A 22,773-nucleotide genomic window follows, 5' to 3' on the forward strand; every position below is an offset into this window, starting at 1 on the left:
GCTCAGTGTAAGAATGAGGCACGCCCACTACGGTACGATGGGTCCTACCTTTGAGTGATCTGAACTGTATCTGAAGAGTCTTGCTTTGATTTGTTCTGAAATAGCATTGAGGATTGCTTGATTCATCAATGGGATTTCTTCATTTCAATCATTTCTTCACATGACATGAAATGATTTTGTGGGGCGATTCCTTAGACTAAAGCAATTCATGTCTTCATTGGTTTTCAAGTGCCTTCAAATCCACCCTATTCATTTTACTAAAGAAACAGATATTTCACAATCATTAAAATTGGTCAAGGATAATAAGTATCCCTAAATACCCACTAGCATTGTTGGCCCATAATATGCATGCCGTAAATTGGGCGATGATAAATTCGCTCCTCTTGTAGGATAATTCGCACCCCTCTAAAAGGAGGTTATGTGACAGACTTTTAACATCTATTCATGTGAACTACATCAGAAAGGGGCCAAGAGAGCCATTACAAATGAAAGAGACACCGTAAAATTCTTTCTTAAGCGAATGACCAAAGTACCCCTAGGACAATTCGATTTTCTCAATGTCCTCTTAGAAGTAGAAAATACCAAAGACTTTCTCCCGCTTCACTATCACTAGAAAATAATACACTGAGAAAGCTGAAACAGCCTCATTTTTCAAAGCCAAAAACATATTTTTGGTAGGAATTTACTAGGGACAATCGCATAAAGCAGTTCGCAGACCAGCTGTTGCATGACAATCCTTGATCCACGGACCACAGAAACATTGGAGATGATAAATTCGCGCCCCCCATCCTGTAGGATTATTCGCACCCTTGTAACGTGATTTGACGTCAAAAAGGAGGGTAACGTGAGTGAATAGACTGTAGGCTTTTTGACGTCAAACCACGTTAGAGGGGCGTGAATAATCCTACAGGGTGCGAATTTACCATGTTCCCAGAAACAAATATCAGGAATCTATAAAATACGGTTCCCACGAGGGAAAATCGGATCAAACGACACGAGGTCATTTTCCCTCCATTTCCCCATCTCTCTCTCTCTTCTTCTTCTTCTATTTCTTCGTCTTCTTGATCTGAGAGAGATCTAGAAATGGAAGCAGCCATGGATCTGATGAGGAGAATCTCTCCAAACGACTCAGAAACAGCTCTCTCTGCTCTCCTATCTCTCCTCCCTCACCACTCCTCTCATCTCCTCTCTCAAGTCGATCAGCCTCTCCAGGTTTTTTTTTTCTTCTCTCTCTTTCTTGATCTGTTTTTTCTTCCACTTTTTTGCCTTTTCGGAAGTGATTCTAGGTTTCTCGCTTTCAAATGTTCCATGCAGCTTCTTTTTGCTCTTTGATTTTGATGTTGTTAGGGTTTATAATGTCCGTACTGGAAAACAAACTCCGATTGTAGTATTTTTCGCAGTTTCTTAAGAGATTTTAGGATTCTCGCTGTCAAATGTTCCATGCAGATCTTTTTGCCTTTTGATTTTGATGTTGTTAGGGTTTATATACTATATATACAGGAAATCAAACTCCGATTGTTGTATTTTTCGCGTTGATCTGCGTGAATTGATTCTTATGATTTGATTGTGCAACTTATGTTGTTAGAATGCATTAGATCAGATCTAGAAAGATCTGACCTTTGGACCATTATACTGGTAGATCAAGAAAGTAGTATCGACCTGCGATTGTTTTATTTTTGCTTTGATTTGCGGGACTTGATCTTTATATTGTGTAACTTATGTTGTTAGAATGTATTAGATCAGATCTAGAAAGATCTGACCATTGGATCATTATAGTGGTAAGTCTTTCTTGATCTATCACTATAATGATCCAACAGTCAGATCTTTCTAGATCTGATCTAATACAGTTTAACATATGTTAGGGTCTTTTAAGTCTTTCGCTCTTCCTTCCAGTCAATTTCATCAATCTTTCTTGTGGTACAGCTATAAAGCCTTGGATCATGACGGTATTCAATCAACATGCAGATCGAATAAGCCATGATCACTAACACAAATAATAGGTCTAATGTAAAACATACTACAGATCTATTAATCTAAAGGATGTAACCATGTGAGTGCAAGTTATTAGAATACAAAGAAGAGATTAGAATAAGAAACTTATGTCGATCGGCCATGGCAGTGATCGACCAGGCTGGATCTTCTACTGCCTCGCTGGTCTGCCTGATCTCTGGTGGGAAAGATCTCCCTTGGTTAGGTTAGATGGCAACAGAGATCAACCCCATATTTAGGGTATGTTTGGATGTGCGGCATAGACTCGGAGAGCAGTGGAATAAGAAGTCAACAAAGAGGAGACAAGCATTGGATTTTCCTGAAATTATCTCGGAGAATAATGGGATGTAGTGTTTGGTTGCGCGACATAGACTTGGAGAGTAGGGGAATTACTAGGGGTGTCATTACTAATATATATATATATGAGAAAACTGTTCCTACACACATGTGTAGATAAGTTATCTACACACTAGCTTAAAATACAGTGGGGGCCACATTATTTGGGTGATCCAAACCATTCATTTTTAAGGCCCTCACATAGATAGGGTGTCCACAAAAAATCAGATCCATAAGATCATCCTAACCATTCGAACTGTGGAGGCAAAAATTGGACTAATTTGTGAAGGTTTAAAGACATCAATTTTACCTCCACAAATCGTAGGGTTGGGATGATCCTATGGATCTGATTTTTTGTAGACACCCTATCTATGTGAGGGTCTTTAAAATGGATGGCTTGGATCACCCAAACAATGTGGGCCCCCACTGTATTTTAAGCTAGTGTGTAGTGAACTCTCTACACATATGTGTAGAAACCGTTCTCTCTCTCTCTCTCTCTCTCTCTCTATATATATATATATATATATATATATATATATATAGAGAGAGAGAGAGAGAGAGAGAGAGAGTGGGAAGAGATAGAATGAGAGGAGAGAAAAAGCACCATTCCCAAGATTTTTCAAACAAAATTCCACATTTGGGGAGAATTTGGTTTGAAAGCTATAAGGAGGGATGAGAATTCCACCTCAGCAGACATGCAAAAATTACCTACTGAGAAATGCGAAGGAGTCTTCTTGGATTTTGTTTTCTAAATGGCAACCAAACAAGGAATGGCATCTGAAATTCCTTCAAAATCCCGACTGATGCGGAGATTTAGGGCAACCAAACACAACCTTATAGAAAATGCCTCCTAGACCCACAGTGGAATTTTATTTGGCCTAACTTTTTAACCAACTACACTATTCCATACTTAGCTAATGTAGTTGAAATGGGCTACACTAACCATCCATGTCTCAAAAGGATGAGATGCACTGATTGCCCTTACACCCTTTATTGATCACTCTGATCGATGGGTAACTTCAGTAATTTCACTCTTAATCTCATTCTTCTCTCTAGACCGTTGATCTTAGATCAATGATTGCCCGCATAAGATGTTACAATAGCTTCTTGTAATTTTTTTCCTATAGGTTCTCCTATAGTTTGCTGATGTTGTGATTCTCTTGGTTTTATTTTATGCCTTTTCGATTTTCAGTTTTCACCACTGATGGTGTGAGAGGAAGCTAGTTTTGGTTTTAGTTTCTTAGGGTTTTGAATGGTTTGATTTTGTGTTTGAGCCAACTTCCTATCGGTTGGAGGTAGATGTTGACCGGAAACGCAAGTTTTGTTTCATGTTGATTTTGCAATAGGAAGTGTGTTGATTTGAATTATGTTGGTTGTTGTATATGTGGGAGCCCATTAAGATATTGTGCTTTTCTGACAAAGGTCTAATTTTCTTTTATGGGTGATAACTGCTTAAGCTGATCTATCATTTATGTGATATTCCGTGGAGCGCTTTCCCTTGTAGTTGATTTATATATTTAGCGATGATTATTATGATGAAGAGAAACTTAAATTCAAATATGGACTTCGATGAATTGGACCTGCTGATAGCTTTCTATTCATAATTGGGAATTCTTTTTTCTATTCTGAATTCTCTGTTTTTTGTATATGTATGCTATTTATGTGGTGTATATGAAGCCTTTATTTGCATGTCATGAATTCTCTGCTTAATGTTTAAGTGCACTGTGCACATGCCGTTTCAGAATATGATATTTTGAAGGAATGAAATATTTGGCTGCATATATTATATGTGTGTGGGAAAATGTTAACGTAGTTTAAACCGAATGTGGTTTGAATTTGAAAAACACACAAATCTCTTTCCTATAACAAATCAACAACCCTTCCTAGATCTCCCCGCCTCCTCCTCCTCCTCCTCTCTCTCTCTCTCTCTCTCTCTCTCTCTCTCTCTCTCTCTCTCTCTGTTGTGTGTGTGTGTGTGTGTGGGGCAAAATGTTAACATAGTTTAAACCGAACGTGGTTTGAATTTTGAAAAACACAGAAATCTCTTTCCTTTAACAAATCAACAACCCTCCCTAGATCCCCCCGCCTCCTCTCTCTCTCTCTCTCTCTCTCTCTCTATATATATATATATATATATATATATTTATTTATTTATTTATTTATTTATTTATTTTTATTTTTTTTATGGCATGCAATTAATAAAAGACGGAAAGAACCCGAGGAGGTCAATACAAACAAAGGGCTGGAAAAAAGAAAAAGAAAAGCAAGGACAAGCTACCCTGCTTAGCTCAAGTGGGGGAGAAAATTGAAAAGCTCTACTCTTTCCCTAGAAACATCATCTCTGGCTAATCTATCCGCCACACATTTGCTGAACGCCAACATGGTGGAAAGACATAGATGCATCCCCCACCCTATCTTGAATTTCATAGAAGAAAGTGGCAAATCTCCATGGGAATGGATGTGAGCCACTAAGCCACTTTATCACATTAAGCAAGTCTCCTTCTACTGCTACATTATGCAAATCTCCATTCTCAAGAAACCTTTTTCCTTGATAAATCTTGTGTTACATCAGCTTCGTTTGTATCTGTGACTCCAATGGGAATTGCAAAGGCCCATTATATAATATAATATAATGAACATGTTTCTTTCCTTTGTTGTTTGTGCGCTCTCTCTCTCTCTATCACCCTCTCTCTCTCTCTCTCTCTCTCTCTCTATATATATATATATATATATATATATATATATATATATATATATATATATATATATAGAGGAAATTGTTGGTGCGCTTAAGCTCACCAAACTTATGGTGAGCTTAAGCGTCCAATCACATGGGGGCCCACTTTGTTAGGATGATCCAAAGCATTCATTTGAAAGTCCCTTACATAGATGGGGGGTGTACCAAAAATCAGCTCCATAGGATCATCCTAACCCCTCCATTTGTGAAGGACAAAAATGGACAGACACAAATCTGCCCATTTTTTGTCCTCCACAAATGGAGGGGTTAGGATGATCCTATGGAGCTGATTTTTGGTACACCCCCTATCTATCATAAGGCCTTGCAAATGAATGGTTTGGATCACCACAGAAAATGTGGGACCCATGTGATTGGTGAGCTTAAGCGTCCAATCACATGGGGGCCCACTTTGTTAGGATGATCCAAAGCATTCATTTGGAAGTCCCTTACATAGATGGGGGGTGTACCGGGTGTACCAATAATATATATATATTATTTATAGATTTGTGTGTGGGTGTGTCATATACACACACATCACATCAAAACAAATTAAAAAATGAGGATAAGGCTCAGCTGTATCACGCACCCTTATCCATATTGTATCATGTTCAGTCAGGTACCCCACTCATTTTGAAGTATCCTGGTTTTATAGTCTTGCTCTGCTTAAGTAATCACATTTATTGATGAGAACAATTGGGAGTGATGGATATTTTCTTCCCAAGAAATTATATGTTGTGATAAAGTACTCAAGAAGATGTTAGCTTTCTTGAAGACAGAAACTTGCAGTTAACTAAACATTTAAATATCTAGTCTGCTTAGTGACTAAAATGTGTATGGACTTTGTGGCTTCGAGATCTCTCCATCATAAAGACTTGAGTACCTCAATGCATGTTGCATTTGAAGTCTGTTATTGAACATAAAAACAAAAAATTTCTACATGTATGAACAACATGATACAGTTCCTACTGTTTGATCACATATTAGCATGAAAGTTAAAAGACTATCATGCTATTTTGAAGGAAAATTTGCGGAGCTTTGCTACTTTTGAGTATTAAGTGGGTTGTGTTTTGTGTTGAGAGTCAGAAAATTAAATAGCTGACAGTGTCTTCATTTTTTAGTATCACACTTTTCTGAGGGCAAAGCATGAAGGTATTATTAGCAGGAGGATAAAAAACTACTGACAGAAAATAGCAAAGAGAGAGTAGAAAAAAAACAAGTGTTCTGCTGTATTCCAGGATAAGCACTGTCACTACTATTTATTTGCTTGCTGTATCTATTGATTGGTTGGACCGGCCAAAACCTAGGGAAACTCATGTTGATGTATGGATGGTTTTTTAAAATTTATTCTGTCAAAGATAATGTTATGCATATCAATAAAACAAAGAACTTTTCTCTGTTTTCCTTCAACCTTTAAATAATTTAAATTTTGTCCGTACCAAGAGAACAGGTTTTATGCGATGTGGAGTCTGGAAAGGAGTTCATATTGTGTGAATACAACAGAGATGCTGATTCATATAGGTAAACAGCTAAACCAATTCAATATTTACTCCTGATATTTTTTTTTAATTACAAAAGGTATTGCAACTTTCTGAGATACCCATTCAGATATTGTTTATTTTTTGAAGTTATTTCACTTTTCTGTTCTATTAGGAGTTAAATTTTAGATGACAAGGTTGTTGACTTCCATTTGCCTTTTTAGATCACCTTGGTCAAACAAATATCATCCACCTTTGGAAGATGGACCATACCCGTCAGATCATTTGAGGAAGCTTGAAGTTGAAGCAAATGATGTCTTTGCAATTTATCGTGACCAGTGAGGTCCTTTGCTTCCCTTGTCCATGACTATGTTTGCATTCATTCAAATGTTTATGTGATGGAACATAAATTTTCTTGCCTTTTTTTTCTCATATCTTAGTAATATCTTTGGTTAGTTGTCTGTCCTTAGCTTCTTTATCTAGCTAGCTGTGCAAGTAATGCCAGCTCACAGAGTTGAAGGGAAGCTTTCTTTGTTTCTGAAGAAGTAATAGCAACTCTTTGCACACTGCTGCATTGCTAGGTATTATGAAGGCGGCATTTCATCAGTATATATGTGGGAAGATGATAATGAAGGCTTGGTGGCCTGCTTTTTAATAAAAAAGGGTCAGCTTTCTAATAACATGACATCTTTCTGAAGATCTTTCAAAATGATTGCACTGATATGTAATGATTGTTGTGTATGAAGATGGTTCAAAGACAGGGCAAGGTCGAAGAGGTTGTCTACAAGAAGGCGCATGGGATGCTATTCATGTTATTGAGGTGGGAATTATATGTTTTCCATTCTTTTTTGTTGCCTGCGAAGTTCTCGGAAAGAAAATAATTTATTTTCCATGTTTTATGATATGTAACTTTTTTTTTCGTTTTGTTACTAGGTGGGGGCTGAAGAAGAGGGAGTAGCTCATTACTGCTTAACCAGTACCGTTATGCTATCATTGACCACAAGTGATAAGTCGTCTGGTACTTTCAACTTGTCAGGATCAATTAGAAGACAAGTATGTCCTCTTCAATAATAACTGAAGTACATTATTTGAATCTTTTGTGCTAAGCATTGAGTCATCTGTCATGACCTGTCCTTGATACTTATAGTTTTCTTATTGAATATTTAATCTCCAATAGATGAGTCATATTTTTAGAATGCTAGCATGTTCATGCAAACTCTGACAGTTTTCTATTGCTATTGTCTTATTATTCCTTGTTATACCTAATATCAATTACAGAAGTGAATTTAAGTTATTTAACTAAATCTAGATTCTTTCTTGCTCTATCCAATAATTCTTGTGGACGTTTCATAATGTGAACATTCTTAAAGCTTTATCTACTGTTTCTAGATGTATTCTTACATTTGATTTCAACTAAATCAAATACATGAATTGTTCCATAGGTGCAATTGAAGTTGAAAATGTGATGAGACTTTTAAAAAATAAATTGATTTAAGTTTCAAGTCTTAACAGTCAATTGAATCAGATACATAACCACTTTCACTTGGTTTAACCGATTAGAGTTGCATAGTGAATTATATAGTTACATATATGCCAGCTCCATAATCCCCCATGTATCGAAAAGCATTTCATTAAACAAAGCTTTCATAAATTGCAATTGTTGTTCTGCACAAGTCACAATGTAGTATTATCGTCTGACTAAACACCGTATAAAGCATGCTTAACTGATACATTGTAGGATTTAGGGGTTGTTTGGATCAATTCAAATACCTATTAATTGCTGTTATTCGACACATTCGCACACCTATATGGAGGGTCTTACATGAGTGCAATAAATATTTGTATGCTACAATTGCATTATGTATATTGTATTTCAATCAATCTTCTTACCGGCCTTTATGATATATTATAATATATATAGGCTACTGATATTGGCAAGGCCGTGTTTTGATAACGGAGAGAACTCACCTCGTTTTATATTGTTTAACCAGCCGTCAAAGGCTATTAAAATTCACAAAATGTTCTCCGTAGCCAATTAAAGAGTGTAAGACACCAGCTGTCAAAAGTTATTAAAATTCCCAAAAAGCTGTCAGTAGCCAATTAAAGAATGTAAGACAAGGTGAGTTCGCTTCGTTATCAAAACACGGCCTTGCTGATTTCAGTAGCCTATGTGTATGTTTATAGTTTTTATGTGGTCTCCGCATGTACTTGCACGTACTTTTTAAAAAATTCACTGGGGTCCACATGATTGGATGGTCCAAACCATTCGTTTATTTTTTTTCCCTAACTTAAATATGTTGTGCCCAAAATTCATCCCCATAGAATGATCCTAACCATCCAATCCGCTGAGGGATGTCACATTACAGAACCTCTTCAGATATGAGGGTTAAGATCATCCTATGGAGTTGATATATGGAGCACCACCTATTTAAAGACCCAACAAATGAATGGTTTGGATGATCCAAACATATGGGCCCCACTGCACTTTTTAAAGAGTATGTGCAGACACCATAAAATATCTCATCTCATATATCTATATGATGCACTTTTCTGCTATTTAAGCATGTAGACATGTAAGACGTGATGCTTGGTTTGCCTGAGTATGTAAGGAATGCTGAAAATAGTGTGAAACAAATGCAGAACTAACGGTAGATACACTATTCACAGGAGCACATAATTATGTGATGAACAAGTTGAAGAAAAGAACTGATTGTTTGAAAATGCCAGTCTAAGCCAATACATTGCATGTCACATTAAGGCCGTGTTTGGATACCCACAAGATTTGATTGGGATTTCTCACATTTGAAGTCGAGATTTGGAACTGGATCAGATCCTTCGATTTCCAAATCAGCTACAACAGTGAGAGAAAAAATCCGATTTTCAAATCTGTTCTGCAAGACATTATTTGGAAATCAATATTTGTGGCAATTACCTTCACCCTCGCTGCTCCTCGACCTTGCTGCTGCAGCAGCCCCTCCCTCCTTCCCTCTCTCTAGTACAACATCAGTGTGAGGATGATTGATGTATTTTGTATCCAAAACTGAAATCCAAATCCAAATCCAAATACAAAAACATGAGGTATCCAAACGTGGCCTAAAAGTATTTCACTACTCAAAATGCCACATCACTCCCATGAATGCAGAAGGTTAAAATTTCGGCCCATCACAACAATCCCTCCATCAGTGATTTCTTAGGTTATGATTAGGCTTACTATATCCCTTCCGTCCTTTGAATGTTGCTTCTCAATTTATATATCGTTCTATTCCTACAAGATAACCATAACCATTTTGTCATTCAAGAGAAGGGTACGAAGACTATGAGTGGATTTATGCTGCGTCTATCATGTAACAGAGTGTGAACCATTTCCTATTTTAAATAAGATAAAAGATGGAGAAACAGTTAGCTGAGCATGGAGGTGAATGAATGTGTATGGATACTACAGAACCATACCTTGCCCAGCATTTACTTGATGGATGCTTTCTACTCACAAATCCTTTTGGTTGAGTGTTTAGTTTGAAATTTGATTGCTAGTGAAAACACAAATGTTTCACAAAAGTTTGAAATTTAAGATTGTTTTAGTCAAGCTTAAATTTCTGTCTTGTAGATGAATGTAGACCTTTCGGTCGCCGAGGGTCATCTCTGCAACATGGGAAGGATGATTGAAGAGATGGAGAGTAAGCTGAGAAACTCTCTAGATCAGGTAATTCGTTCTTTGCCTTTCATTTTTCCATCACTATTGCCTAGTTTTGTGCAAGCATTAAGTTAATGAGCCCCAAAAAACAGGTGTATTTTGGGAAGACAAAGGAGATGGTTTTCACTCTAAGGTCGCCACCTGAAGCAGTGGCACTAAGACTGCCAGAATGCTGATGTTGCAATACAGTTTTGTGAGAGGACTGTGAGAGGCCATATTCAGACTTTTTAACGCATGCTTCTGCTTATTAATGTTATACTGAATACAACTGTTAGTGCTGAGCTTTGGATCCCCAGGCGTCGAAGGTTTATATAACTAGCAAAATCTCTTTTTGCCTGCTATTTTACTCTCTTTCATAGGCTTGTGTTGATGATGCTGATCGCTCTGAATAAATCATCAGAGATTATACATCCATGCGTGCAACAAATTGAAGCCACCATGATGGCCTTAAGTTGATGAATAGTCAGGGGTTTGTTTGGTTGTTGCCTAATATTAAGGCTTTACTAGCCCTTTACATGCAACCAAATGCAATGGAGTGCCGAAATCACTACCCTTTATTTATCAAAAACAATTGTTATATTTAAAAAGTAAGTGAGCTTTAACAATTACAACTGAGTATTGCTAAAGCTTTTTGACAGCTCTTTAAATACTAAAAGACAAGTAGTTTAGCAGGGAAATATCAAAATATGGTTATGTATTGATATTAGCACGTCCATGTTTTGATATATTAACCAGCTGTTAAAAGGCTAATTCCCAAAAAGCTCTCAGCAGCCAATTAAAAACGTGTGAAACAAGGCGAGTTTGCCTCATTATCAAAACATGGTCTTGCGGATATCAATAGCCTTTAGAGATTTTTTATTTTTCTATATTTTCCTAATATAAAGCCAAAAATAATAAAAATAAAATATCCCATGAAGCACTCTTTGGAGAAATTTGAGACTCTGGACTCCCTAAACCATGTATCTGCTAGACCTTGCTATGGATGGTCATATCCCTAATTTCTTTTTTGTTCAACTACACTGCTCCCTTATTATCTACTACCTATTCATCAAGGGGGGGAAAATGGACGGTTCAGATTATTTAATAGCAGCAGTTTGGGTCAGAGAGCCAAGTCCTTGGACAGCGATCAAGTCGCCCCCACTTAGCATATTTCCTAATGAAACATATGCAAACTTACCACATTAGTAAAGAAAACAAAGCTTCGAAACCAGAAGGATTAACACTTACTAAAAGGATAACTTCTTTTAAATTGAGCTATAGAGTTCAACTATGATGTTCTTCTTCACAAGGCAACACAACTAGTCCTAAGTCCCTCGACCAAGGAGCTAAGATCATCTGATTACCGTAGGATCGGTTGCCACAGTAGAAGGTCAACAGACCTGATCATTATATGGGTAAGAGTAGAATTTTGTTACATTGCTAAACACCATCTTCAACTAATGTTTTTCATGAAGGTAATCAAGTGAAGATACATACATTTTCTCCCATGGGATCCAAAATATATGGGTAAGAGTAAAATTTTGTTACATTGCTAACCACCATCTTCAACTAATGTTTTTCACGAAGGCAAATGCTGCACAGACGCCCGCATTTTGCAAATTTTGTAATCATGTTATCTGAGATAATTACACTAAGTCACAGAGAACAGAGATATATCATTTTGTTTTATTGCCTCAAGTAAAACTTAATTCATACATACAGTTGTCTGAATCCTTTCCTTATAGATGGCTGAATTGGTTAGTTTCAGATCATCTCGACTAGGGAAGGTTCAACAAGATTGTTAGCCCAGGGGTTCAACAAATACTCAAAACCTGTGTTTTGATTATAAACAAATCAAATTTGATTGGCAATTTTATTGTATTGGACTAATGCACATTATTGTACTGGACTAACGCTGTTAGGCCACATTGGCCGAACCACTATAAATCGTTGTGTGCAGTATCTCTCCATCTCTTCTCATCTACATCTCTTCATCGCTGAGTAACATTTACCTTTAATTTCATTATTGCTTTCGCTTACAATTAGAATCGCTTTGCTTTAAAAGATTAATTGGAAAAGTTTTCAAAAACCCAATTCACCCCCCCTCTCTCCGGTTGCACCTGAGACGACAAAGACAAATCCGAAGAAACGAGTATGATAATACTTCTGTCTTCCTATAAAAGAATCGATACGCAACTCCACCAGATTTGATTTGCCTGAATTTTCATCGGACGCTAGACCCACCAATCTGTGATGTTGTCTCCTCCCTTTGCACGATATTCTGAAGCTCTTCAACACGGTCTTTAATCCCTCTACTGGAATAAGCTTTAATCATAGTACTATAAGTTACCTTGTCCGGTTTGCACCCTCTTTTATCCATCAACTCAAGCACCTCTCTCATCTCCGCGAGGCATCCTACCCTCCCATATGCATCAATTAAGCAGTTGAAAAACACAGTATCTAACAACACGTCCGAATTCTCAACGATCCTCCAAACACCTTTGATCTTCTCCGCAGCATCTGCTCTCCCATATGCTCTAACAAGTGAGCATAGTGTGATGCAATTAGGCTTAATTCTCTCAGATTTCATCAGCCTAAATAGATATTCCATCTGTTTCAAATCCCCCGCCTTCCCAAATGCATCGATAACTACATTATAAGTGACTACGGTCCAGGAAAAGTAGTACTTTTGCATGTACTCCATTACAGCACTCATCTTCTGATAACTTCTCACTTTGCCGTAAGAATCCAGTAGTACATTGAAGGTCTTTATGTTTGGACAAATCCCCGAACTCTGAAACTTCTCATAGCAGTTCTCCATTGTCTCAATCTGTCCACTGCCACCAAAGGCTCTGAGCGTGGCGTTCATGGTCCAGACGTCAGGTTTACAATCCTTCTGCCCAAGCATGTCCATCAGTGTTGATTCCATCTCACCAAACCTATTAGAGAGAATGGAATTCATTTTCATCTCTATAAAGTGAAATAAAAATTTTAAATATACTGCAAAGACAGTGCATAGCTCAATAATTCCTGCAGAAGAAAAAACTACATGGGCTTTTCTTATTTATTTATTTTTTTGAAGGATAACTGAGATCTTATTTAAAGAGGACAACAAAGTACACACTGCAGGGACAATGCATCCCTAAAAGATGATAGTTGCCAATTATAATCTGGAAATGAGGTAAAAACTACATAGGTATTTATACTTAAAGCCACACACACGCACACAAACATATGTTTAAGTGGTACATGTATCCATATGTCAATACACACATTAGCATCAATTGTCTTCATATGTATAAGAACAAGAAGCTTTGATTTTAACCCCTTTTTTTTTTTTTGAAAGGTAACGATTTTATTAATAATGCAGGGTCTATTACAATGAAGGGAGAAGATGTCCCCCTAAAGTACCAGCTTTGTTTTTAACCATTGAGATGACTAGCAAGACAATATCCTAAAAATCGATATAAAAATGCTAAGCTGGAGAGAAAAGGAGAGATTAGGGTTTCCTGAAAAGGGTTTTTAGGGTGTCCAAGGGTAAGAGAAGAAGGTTTGTAGAGGGTTTGATCCAACCACCTCCTTTCCCAGCCGTGGCGCCTCCACCCGGCGGCGATTCCTCCACTTTTGAACTAGATATGAAAAAGGCGGAGGATTGGCAATGCAACTGTTGTCTCTACCACAACTTCGGTTGGCGGGATAGAGATGTAGAAGGTGCTCGAAAGCTAGAGCGAAATTGATCCCTTCACCTAGTTCGCCTCTGGACGGTGGGAGAAGGTCTACAGGGAGTTCTAAGCCAAATCAAAGTAATAGATCTGGTGTATGGTTCTGTCCTCTCTGTCCATATCTTAATTTTAGATGGCGGAATGAATGTCGATGGTGTCATCAGGCCAGAATCCCCTCGAAGTGGATTCCTCGTGCTAGCTCACCTTCTAGGGTAGAATCCAATGGTGGTGAGGATGATTGTTGGCCCGATTCGGGCAAAATTTATTACCACATAAGTTCAGGGAGTCCATTTTTATCTGTCTCGGGCAAGGAGGTGGACACACAAATGGGTTTACTAAGAGCTTGCCTAATAGGGAAAAAGAAAAATCATAATGAGACCTTGTAGGAGCTCTGGAAATAGGCACAAAAGTCTTGGGATATCCCATCTTTACATTGTCCTTCTATATTGGCTAAGAATGAAATTCTCTTTATGTTTGAAACAGAATCACAGGCATCACAGATCCTTGCTAAGGGACCTGAGGCTTTGGGTAATCATTTGTTGTCCCTCTCACTATGGGAAAGGGAGTTTATTCAAGACGAGGAAGCTCACTGGGTTCACTTTTATGGCATCCCTTTACATGCTTGGGTTGTTTCAACGGTGGAGGCTATAGGGGGTCTCTTTGGTAAGGTTGTAGAAACCAAGATGGAAGGCAATCACCAGAACTGTATGAGTTATGTCTCGGCCAAAATTCTAGCCCCACGTTGGCACCTCCCTAGATCCTGTTTTAAAATCAAAGTTCTTGACCAGACCTATACTATTGGGGTTGAGCTCCCGAGGGAAGAAAGGTCTCCTATTCCCACATCCTCCTTATTCTAGGATCGGGTTTTCAATCGCCGGCGTATCGGCCACCGGCGAGTCAGGTGGTCTTCTGGTGAGCCTATGGATCCCATTTGGATTTCAAATTTCAAATCTAACCAATCGAATCTTCTGGTTTTGCCGCCAAAGGAAGTGCCGATGGCTCGCCTCGATGAAGGTGTGATGTGTCCTGAAATCGATCAATCAGGCTTACCGTTAGTAAGGCCCGAGACATCTAAGCCAAAATACCCTGCCCTAGGCGGAAAGTTGCCTGGTTGGGTGCACCCGTTAAGAATATCAAGTCAGTTAGCTTTCACCCGAAAGCAAGGAAGAGCTTTGACTATCGAGCCCCTGACAGATATTACGATGGTTCAAATCCCTTGGCTAGGGGGCCAAGATCTCAAGAAAATGTCCTTATGAATATATTGGAGAATATTTTAGTTACAAAATTAGGGTCAAAGAAGATAAGCAGTAGATTGGTAAACCTCCTAAAATTCTACTCCAAATCTGGTAGGATAGGCCCTATTTATGGCAAATTCAGTACTTGACCCCTGGATGATTGTAACTTTTGGCTTTTTGGTTAAGAGTAGGTGGGATACTGAGGGTTTCAAATACTCGTCTCCCATGAAGTGTTGAGTATAGATATGGTTATGTTTGTTGTTTTTATTTATTAGTACAGTGAGGAAGGAAAAAGGGATGTTCAAAGGGGAATCTGGGTGTTTTGTTATTTAGTTTGTGAGATCCATGAAGTTGGTTTTAGTTCTGTTGGTCGGTGTTAAGGTGATACTTTAGAGTGATACTTTAGAATGGTGGATTGGAGAGATAGCAGGAATAATTGTCCCATATAATATTAGATTCCAGATGCGCCAAGGAAAGTATTAGATCCTCAATAGCTTAGAGACCATGGTCTTTTGCTTGTCGAGGCAATGCTGCCTAGAAATTCTTCTACGCTGCTGTTAGTAAAGAAAGGAATGTGGTGATGCTGCTGCTAAAGAAGTGTTGGGGTTTTTTTGGAGGCTATTTGAGGAAGATGATGGATGTAGGTTGGAATGATTGTAATGCAGGGCAGTTGGCTGGGCATGGTCGGGCATAGCTTCTTTTTGAATTGATTGTAGTGTAAGACTCGCCCATGGCATGGTTAAGGAAGAAAGGGCCCAGAGTTTTGTTGTTTTTGTTCAGTCTTTCTTGCTCAGGGTATGCCTTGGCCAGCTTTATTTGATACTATGTAATGCCAGGTGGGACTTCTGGTCCCCATTGTAATTTTCATAGTATCAATGAAAATATGTCAATTTTAAAATAAAAAAAAATCCTAAAAATCGAGGGACGCGAAAATTGTGCAAAATAAAACTAAAAAATCGAGTGACGTGATTAATCAATAGCTTTAAGAAATTTGAAAGGAGACTATTTTCATAATCTTTGATCAACGAACAATAATCGTCCAAAGAGAGTGGAGCCAGGGGCAATGTGCTGGTTTTGTGATGGCCCACAAGACTCATGGACCCAATCACCATACATGTGACAGTGGAGCCATGCCATACACTAACTATTTTCCCTTATGAAAACAGTGGCCATTTAAGAAGATTTTTGCTTAGCCATTTTAGGAATAAAACATACACAAATGGGTCTGTACCTGCCTGCTTTGCCATAAGCATCGATAAGTGTATTGTATGTGACGGTGTTGGGCTGAATCCCCTGGCTTTTCATGTCTACTAGCAAAGTCTGGACTTTATCAAAGGCAAAGATATGAAGGCATGATTTTATGAGAATGGAGTAAGTGAACACATCGGGATTACAACCCGGTGTTTTCTTCATATGCTCAAGGAGGGAAAATGCTCGGTCAAGGAGGCCACTCCTACTGTAGGCAGAGACAAGAGCAGTGTACGACTCGTGATTTATGATGCAGCCTTCGTCGGTCATAGCTTGGAAGAGGGCATGAGCTTTTTCGGGCTGTTTACATTTTCCAAGCATCACAATGAGCTTTATGTATATACCAGCATTGGGCCTGTACCAGAGCTGCTCACGCAATAGTTCAAATACCTAAAATTTCACAAAGACAATTTTATGAGAGAACCATTCAGATTGTATGTAAGACATACATATTTCATTAGTTACCAAACCATCAATTAAATTGTTTAACTATTTAAGCATTAAAAATGCAATTAAAATCAAGGAAATGTAGCTTTACATTTGAAAATGTCAGATCCTATGAGAGCATTAGATCTTAGCATGCATTACTCTTTTATCACAGAGAAAGGGATTTGATTGACCACTGAATCAATAATTGTGGTTTGAATACCAAAATTCACATCAGAATAATGTTTTCTGAGAGAAACATATGCAGGCAGGTTGTATGTGAAGAAAAATATGGAGGGAAATATTTCATCAGTTAACTAATTATTACAGTTTAACTATTTAAACAAAACAATAGCTATTATTTTAGCAATAACAATGATATATTAATGGTGAAAACAGTACATCAGACGGGGAGAAGCTTTCCCTCAGACCCGAGAAGGCACTAAGCCATAAAAGGCCCAGAGAAAAACGGCAACACTTTCATGACAATCAGAGTGCCATCACTGAATCCTGATTTTCATGCAATAACTAAAAATATTGAATTGAATCTGACTTTGTTAGAGAAAAAGTGGAGGCTAGTTAGGTGTCTCATATTCACATCTCTAGTCAAATATGAAGCCACAGATGTAAGCTGAAAATGTTTTGAGGAATATATCAACTAGATGGGAATGTTAGATAGATTGTTTCCCCTTCATTAAAGGCAGTTACATATTTTTTACACAAATGTATATGAGGTATGCTAAAGTCAAGGGCACCCTTGCAAAAATCAGCTGAAAGGGCGGCCCCATTGGCTGCACGCCCCCAAAGTGCATTTATAATGGAAACAAGTGAGTATTAATTGCACTTTGGTGACGTGCAGGGGCATATAAATGCACTTTGGTGGCGTGCAGCCAATGGGGGTGCCACTGAGTTTAGCATTCCTCATACTCTCTCTCTATGTGTGTGTGTGCGCGCGCGTAGACATTTTGTCTTATTCTACAATTAATGGGATAGAAACACAGTAACCATTGATGTCTGACATTGATTGATCTTGACCATGGTCGAATTTTCATTGAACTCTAAAAAAAAAGAAAAAAAATCTCCATATGGTCGAGGAAATGGTGGATGAATGGATTTCTGTAGCAAATTGAAATGGCATCATCATCGTTGTCGACTTGCTTAAGGTGATCACCATTCAAACCTTTTCACCACCACCATGTGGTATTTTTCAGAAAAGCTTTCTAAAAATCACCACATCCAAAGTAGGAAGAGTATCATGATTCTGTTAAGATAGTACCACAGCCAAATGTAGCTTGGATTTGTGCAAAATATGGAATTTGTAAAGGTCATCCAGTTAGAATGTTGATTAGGATGAGTGAAAGAGGACTTAGGGAATATCTTCTACAAAAAAAATTCTATTTTGACTGTTCATATTGCTCAAAATAGTCACTTGATAAAAAAAATGCCGGCAGAAATGCAGAATCTTCCTATGTTGATCACTTTCAAGGCAGATTTTCAAAACATTATAGCATGGGAAAGTAAGCAAAGCCCTGGGAGGATAACTACATAACAGCTAAGATAGAGCTGAAAAGAGATGTGGATAGATATTAATTTCCATATATTCATAGAGAGGCCAATGAAATTGAGAGTGGAATTGCAAGAAAGGGTGTTTCTATAGTGGAATTGAGAGTGCAAGACAAATTCCGCTCCTACTTTACCTGTTTTAATCTGATTTAGCACAATTTCTTTTGTAATCAATAAAAAATTAAAAAAAGAAAAATTGAAGGGAGATTTAACAGCAATCTTCCAAAAAGAAAACCTTGGAGATGGAGCTGATATTCATCAAATCAGAACCCAGTTCAAAAGTACAGAAAGTAATACTGAAATTTATCCTGATGGCCAAGGAAGAGTTTCCATTTGAGAATGAAGATATGGATTTATGAACCTGATGTTAACCGGCCTCTACAATATCTAAAACTGTTTGTTAGAATGTTAATCATCTGATGTTATAACGGACTCAAAGGTGGTTAGGGTAAAAGGGTAATTTCACCACGCTTACAAAAGCCCTAGAAACCCTAGAATTCGCAGAAGCCTCAACGGGATAAACTTGGAAACTGACATTCCAAGAAACTCACCCAATCAGGCAAGGGTCCGTATAAAGCAACATTTCTTCAATGCCTAGGACTCTTGTCTATAAAAGGGGACCAACTTCGAGGTACACATGTTACCATCACTTTTCTTTTTTCTCTTCCTCACTCAGCTCAGCTCGTACTGTTGCCCTATCTGTCTTAAGCATCAGAGAGTCCCCCGGAGTCTAACTCCGGTCATCTTTCTGACGCGTTTTTGTGAGTGCAGGTCATTTCTCCAGAGCCAGCTCAATGTGGGATCGCCTCCAAGAGCCAGTCCAGATTTCAACGGCAACACCTATCTATTAAACTACCAATTACACATAAATTGCAATTTGGGCCTCCACATATTTCAGTTTACGTGTAACCTGCAAATTGATAAATGTCCCAAATATACCCAAATCCCAATCTAGGTCTTCCCTGATTGCATTTTGTGTGAAAATGTGCTACAGATACCCCAATTGAAGCCACATACCAATTTGGGCATGCAACTTAGCTTTCTAATTTAAATATAAGTGTGTAGGAGTAGGTAAATGATCAGAATTGAATTCAATTGAATGGAATGAGCAAGTGCTTGAGCCTTCAGCCATTACAGAGTATAGTCCTCAGTCTTTTAGGAATGTTAATTTTCTAGGGCTTCTTCCTAAATCGGCTAGTTCCCTGGAATTCAGGTTTCCAAGTTTATCTTGGTGGCAGCTGTAGTTTCTAGGGTTACTAGAAAAGCTGTGAAATTACTCTTTTACTGTTGCAATTGCTTTCCTTATTTATGTTATTATTAGGTTTCCTTAATTTCATTTTCCTATTTTGCTGATTTCTGTTTTCCCCAATTTCTATATGATGTAGATGCCGTATGGCTATTCGGTAAGCAATAATCACAATTAGTGCAGTTAGCACGTTGAAGGCTGAGTTTCCTCGAATTAACTCACTGAGTTGATAGAACTGTGTTCTATTATTTACCCTCTCCAGCCTTTGAGCTTTTCTAGTGTCACATGTCCTCTTCTCTATTTTCGGGTTTGATAGAACTGTGTTCTATCATTCACCCTCTCCGGCCTTTGAGATTTTCTGGCATCACATATTGGCCTTGATTGGATGCCAAATTTTAGCCCAACAAATGTAAACCCAAATTGCAATTTGAGACTTTACAGATTGCAGTTTCAGTGGAAACTGTAAATCTATAAATGTCCCAATTGCACCCAAATCGCCTCCTAGGTCTTCAAAGATTGCATTTTATGTGTGAAATGCAAATCAATAGAGGCCCCAATTGCATCTAAATAGCAATCAGGGCATGCAACCCAGCATTCTAATTTAACTATAACTGTCTGGGAGTACTTAATTGATCCGATGGTTGAGAGGGTCAACCGTGCCCCAAATCCCAATGGCATTTTGCTCGCTATTTCGACAAGATTCAGGATAGGATAGGAGATCGCTGGAGTGTTTTTAATCATGTAAGAAGATCTGCAAATAGCAAAGCTGACAAACTGGCTCGGGAAGGAGTGGGGAGACAAGGGATTGAATTTTTTGACTTTCTTCCTCCTTGTAGCTTCTTTGTTTTCGTTGTTTCCATGCATCTCTCTTCTCTCCTTTCTGTATCTCTTTGACCATCTCGGTCTCTTTCTAATGAAGTTGCTATCATTCCCAAAAAAAAGCAGGGTTTTGAGACCTTCAAAGCAGATTCCCTCTAAGAAGATCAATCACGTTGCAAACTGATTTGGGTTCGTAACACGATTACAACTAAATTGCCATTTGGGCCTTCACATATTTCAGTGTATGTGTAAACTACAAATCTATAAGGGCCCGTTTGGATGCTGAGAAGATTTTGATTTGGATTTCTCGCATTTGCAGCCCTTTTTCTATAGTGATTTGGATCCGGATGAAATCTTGGATTTCCAAATCAGCGACTGACAGTGAAAAAAGTCAGATTTCCAAATATGCTATGGAAATAAGTGATTGGAAATCCACAGATCTTGCAGTTTCCTTCACCCTCTTTGCTTCTCAACCTCTCCCCTCCAGTAGGAAGTACCCCCTTCCCTCTCTCTCCCTCAACATGAGTTGCCGGATCTATTCATTTTGTATTCAAAACGCAATTCCAAATCCAAATACAAAATATGAGGTATCCAAACGGGCCCTAAATGTCCCAAATATACACAAATTCTAATCTAGGGCTTCCCCAATTCAAGCTACATAGCGATTTGAACGTGCAACTTAGCTTTCTAATTTAAATGTAATTGTGTAGGGCTGAATTGAATTCGATTGCAAGTTGGGCCTTTACAGATTGCATTAAATGTGTAAATCCATTAAAGCCTCAATTACCTAAATTGCCAATTGGGCCTTCACTTAATTGACTTTATGCGTAATCTACAAATCTATAAATGCCCCAAATATATCCAAATCCCAATCTAGGCCTTCCCCAATTGAAGCTACACAGCAATTAGAGCGTGCAACTTAGCTTTCTAATTTAAATCTAATTGAGTGGGAATAAGTATAAACGAACTGAATTGAATTCAAAAGTGGAATAAGTAGGTTTTTGAGACCTTAGGAATCTAAGTAGGGTTTAGGGGTTTAGAGTGAGAAAATACAAATCTACAGATACCCAATTGAAGCTACATAGCAATTTGAGCGTGCATTGGGAATCTAGTTAGAGTTTAGGGTTTAGGGTATGAAAATGCAAATCTACAGATACCCCAATTGAAGCTACATAGCAATTTAAGCATACAACTTAGCTTTCTAATTTTAATGTAATTCTGTGGTAATATGTAAATGAACTGAATTGAACGGAATAAGTAGGGTTTCGAGACATTGGGAATCTAATTAGGGTTTAGGGTTTAGGGTTTAAGGGCTTAGGGTTTAAGGGTTTAAGGTTAGGGTTTAAGGGTTTAGGGTTTAGGGTTTAGGGTTTAAGGGTTTAGGGTGTGAAAATGCAAGTCTACATACACCAATTGAAGCTACATACCAATTTAAGCATAAAACTTAGCTTTCTAATTTAAATATAACTGTGTGGTAACATGCAAATGAACTGAATTGAATTGAGTTGGGTTTTATAGATGACCTTGAGAGCAGATTCCCAACGCAGAGCTTTGATTCTCTCATGAAGGGCTTCAAGGACAGTCCGAGGAAGGAGCTTTTTCGAATTGGTGGGACCTCTCTTCTTCTCTATCACAGCTTTTGTAGCTTCTCTTCTTAGAATTATAGAGATTGCTTTTTTTGAAGCGATTTTTCTATTCACTTCTTCTTTTCTCTCCTTGGATTCCTTCTCTTTGTTCCAACGGTCTGAATCAGAATTCGAACAGATTAAGGCTGTTCTTTTTACACACTGAATTGATGTTGAAATTAAAGCCATTCTCTTGTTTTTTTTTAGGGAGGGTTTTTACTTTCTAGAGGATTCAGGGTCTTTATAGAAGGAGAGAACTTAATAATATAAAATGATAAATTCGCACCCCCTTGTTGGATGATTCGCACCCGTTTTACACGTCAAAAAAAAGTGTTAAGAGTCTGCCGCAATTCACGTCAAAAGAGATGCGAATAATCTTTAGAGGTGTCTGTATTTGTAGAAAGTATGGTGGGGCCCACTTCATAGGATGATTCAAATCCTTTATTTGATGGGCCACAACATAATTGGACTGTTAGGATGATTCAAGGACTGCCCCATAGGTGTAAGCCCTTATAATCCCGTATTTTTTTAAAAGTATTGTACCGCATCATAGGATGATCCAAACCGTCCATGTGATGGGCCACAAAGTAAATAGGTTGTTCCCCAAAAATCATTTCCATAGGATGATCTTAGCCCTCCGATCTGTAGGTGATTCCATATTATATACAGTTCCCCTATAGAT

At 38.0% G+C, this 22,773-nt stretch overlaps 2 protein-coding genes across 2 annotated transcripts; one reads left to right on the forward strand and one right to left on the reverse strand.

Annotated features, from left to right (window-relative positions):
- Positions 1-988: 988 nt before the first annotated feature.
- On the forward strand, positions 989-10,569 carry CPB (Subunits of heterodimeric actin filament capping protein Capz superfamily). Its single transcript, XM_077368164.1, has 8 exons — positions 989-1,212; positions 6,510-6,580; positions 6,762-6,875; positions 7,119-7,201; positions 7,284-7,357; positions 7,471-7,590; positions 10,142-10,237; positions 10,321-10,569. The coding sequence occupies exons 1-8, from the start codon at positions 1,084-1,086 to the stop codon at positions 10,402-10,404; spliced, it is 771 nt and encodes a 256-aa protein (XP_077224279.1). The 5' UTR covers positions 989-1,083; the 3' UTR covers positions 10,405-10,569.
- A 1,310-nt stretch (positions 10,570-11,879) lies between these two features.
- On the reverse strand, positions 11,880-22,327 carry LOC143857850 (Pentatricopeptide repeat (PPR) superfamily protein). The gene is made up of 3 exons (XM_077368365.1): positions 21,990-22,327; positions 16,396-16,802; positions 11,880-13,146 (listed from the first exon to the last, which is right to left on the reverse strand). Exons 1-3 carry the CDS (start codon positions 22,278-22,280, stop codon positions 12,432-12,434), a joined length of 1,413 nt encoding a protein of 470 aa, XP_077224480.1. The 5' UTR covers positions 22,281-22,327; the 3' UTR covers positions 11,880-12,431.
- Positions 22,328-22,773: the final 446 nt, after the last annotated feature.

This window comes from Tasmannia lanceolata, unplaced genomic scaffold (genome assembly GCF_043159265.1).
Source record: "Tasmannia lanceolata isolate RefF3 unplaced genomic scaffold, GAP_Taslan_0.1 ptg000025l, whole genome shotgun sequence".
Taxonomy (NCBI): Eukaryota; Viridiplantae; Streptophyta; class Magnoliopsida; order Canellales; family Winteraceae; genus Tasmannia; species Tasmannia lanceolata.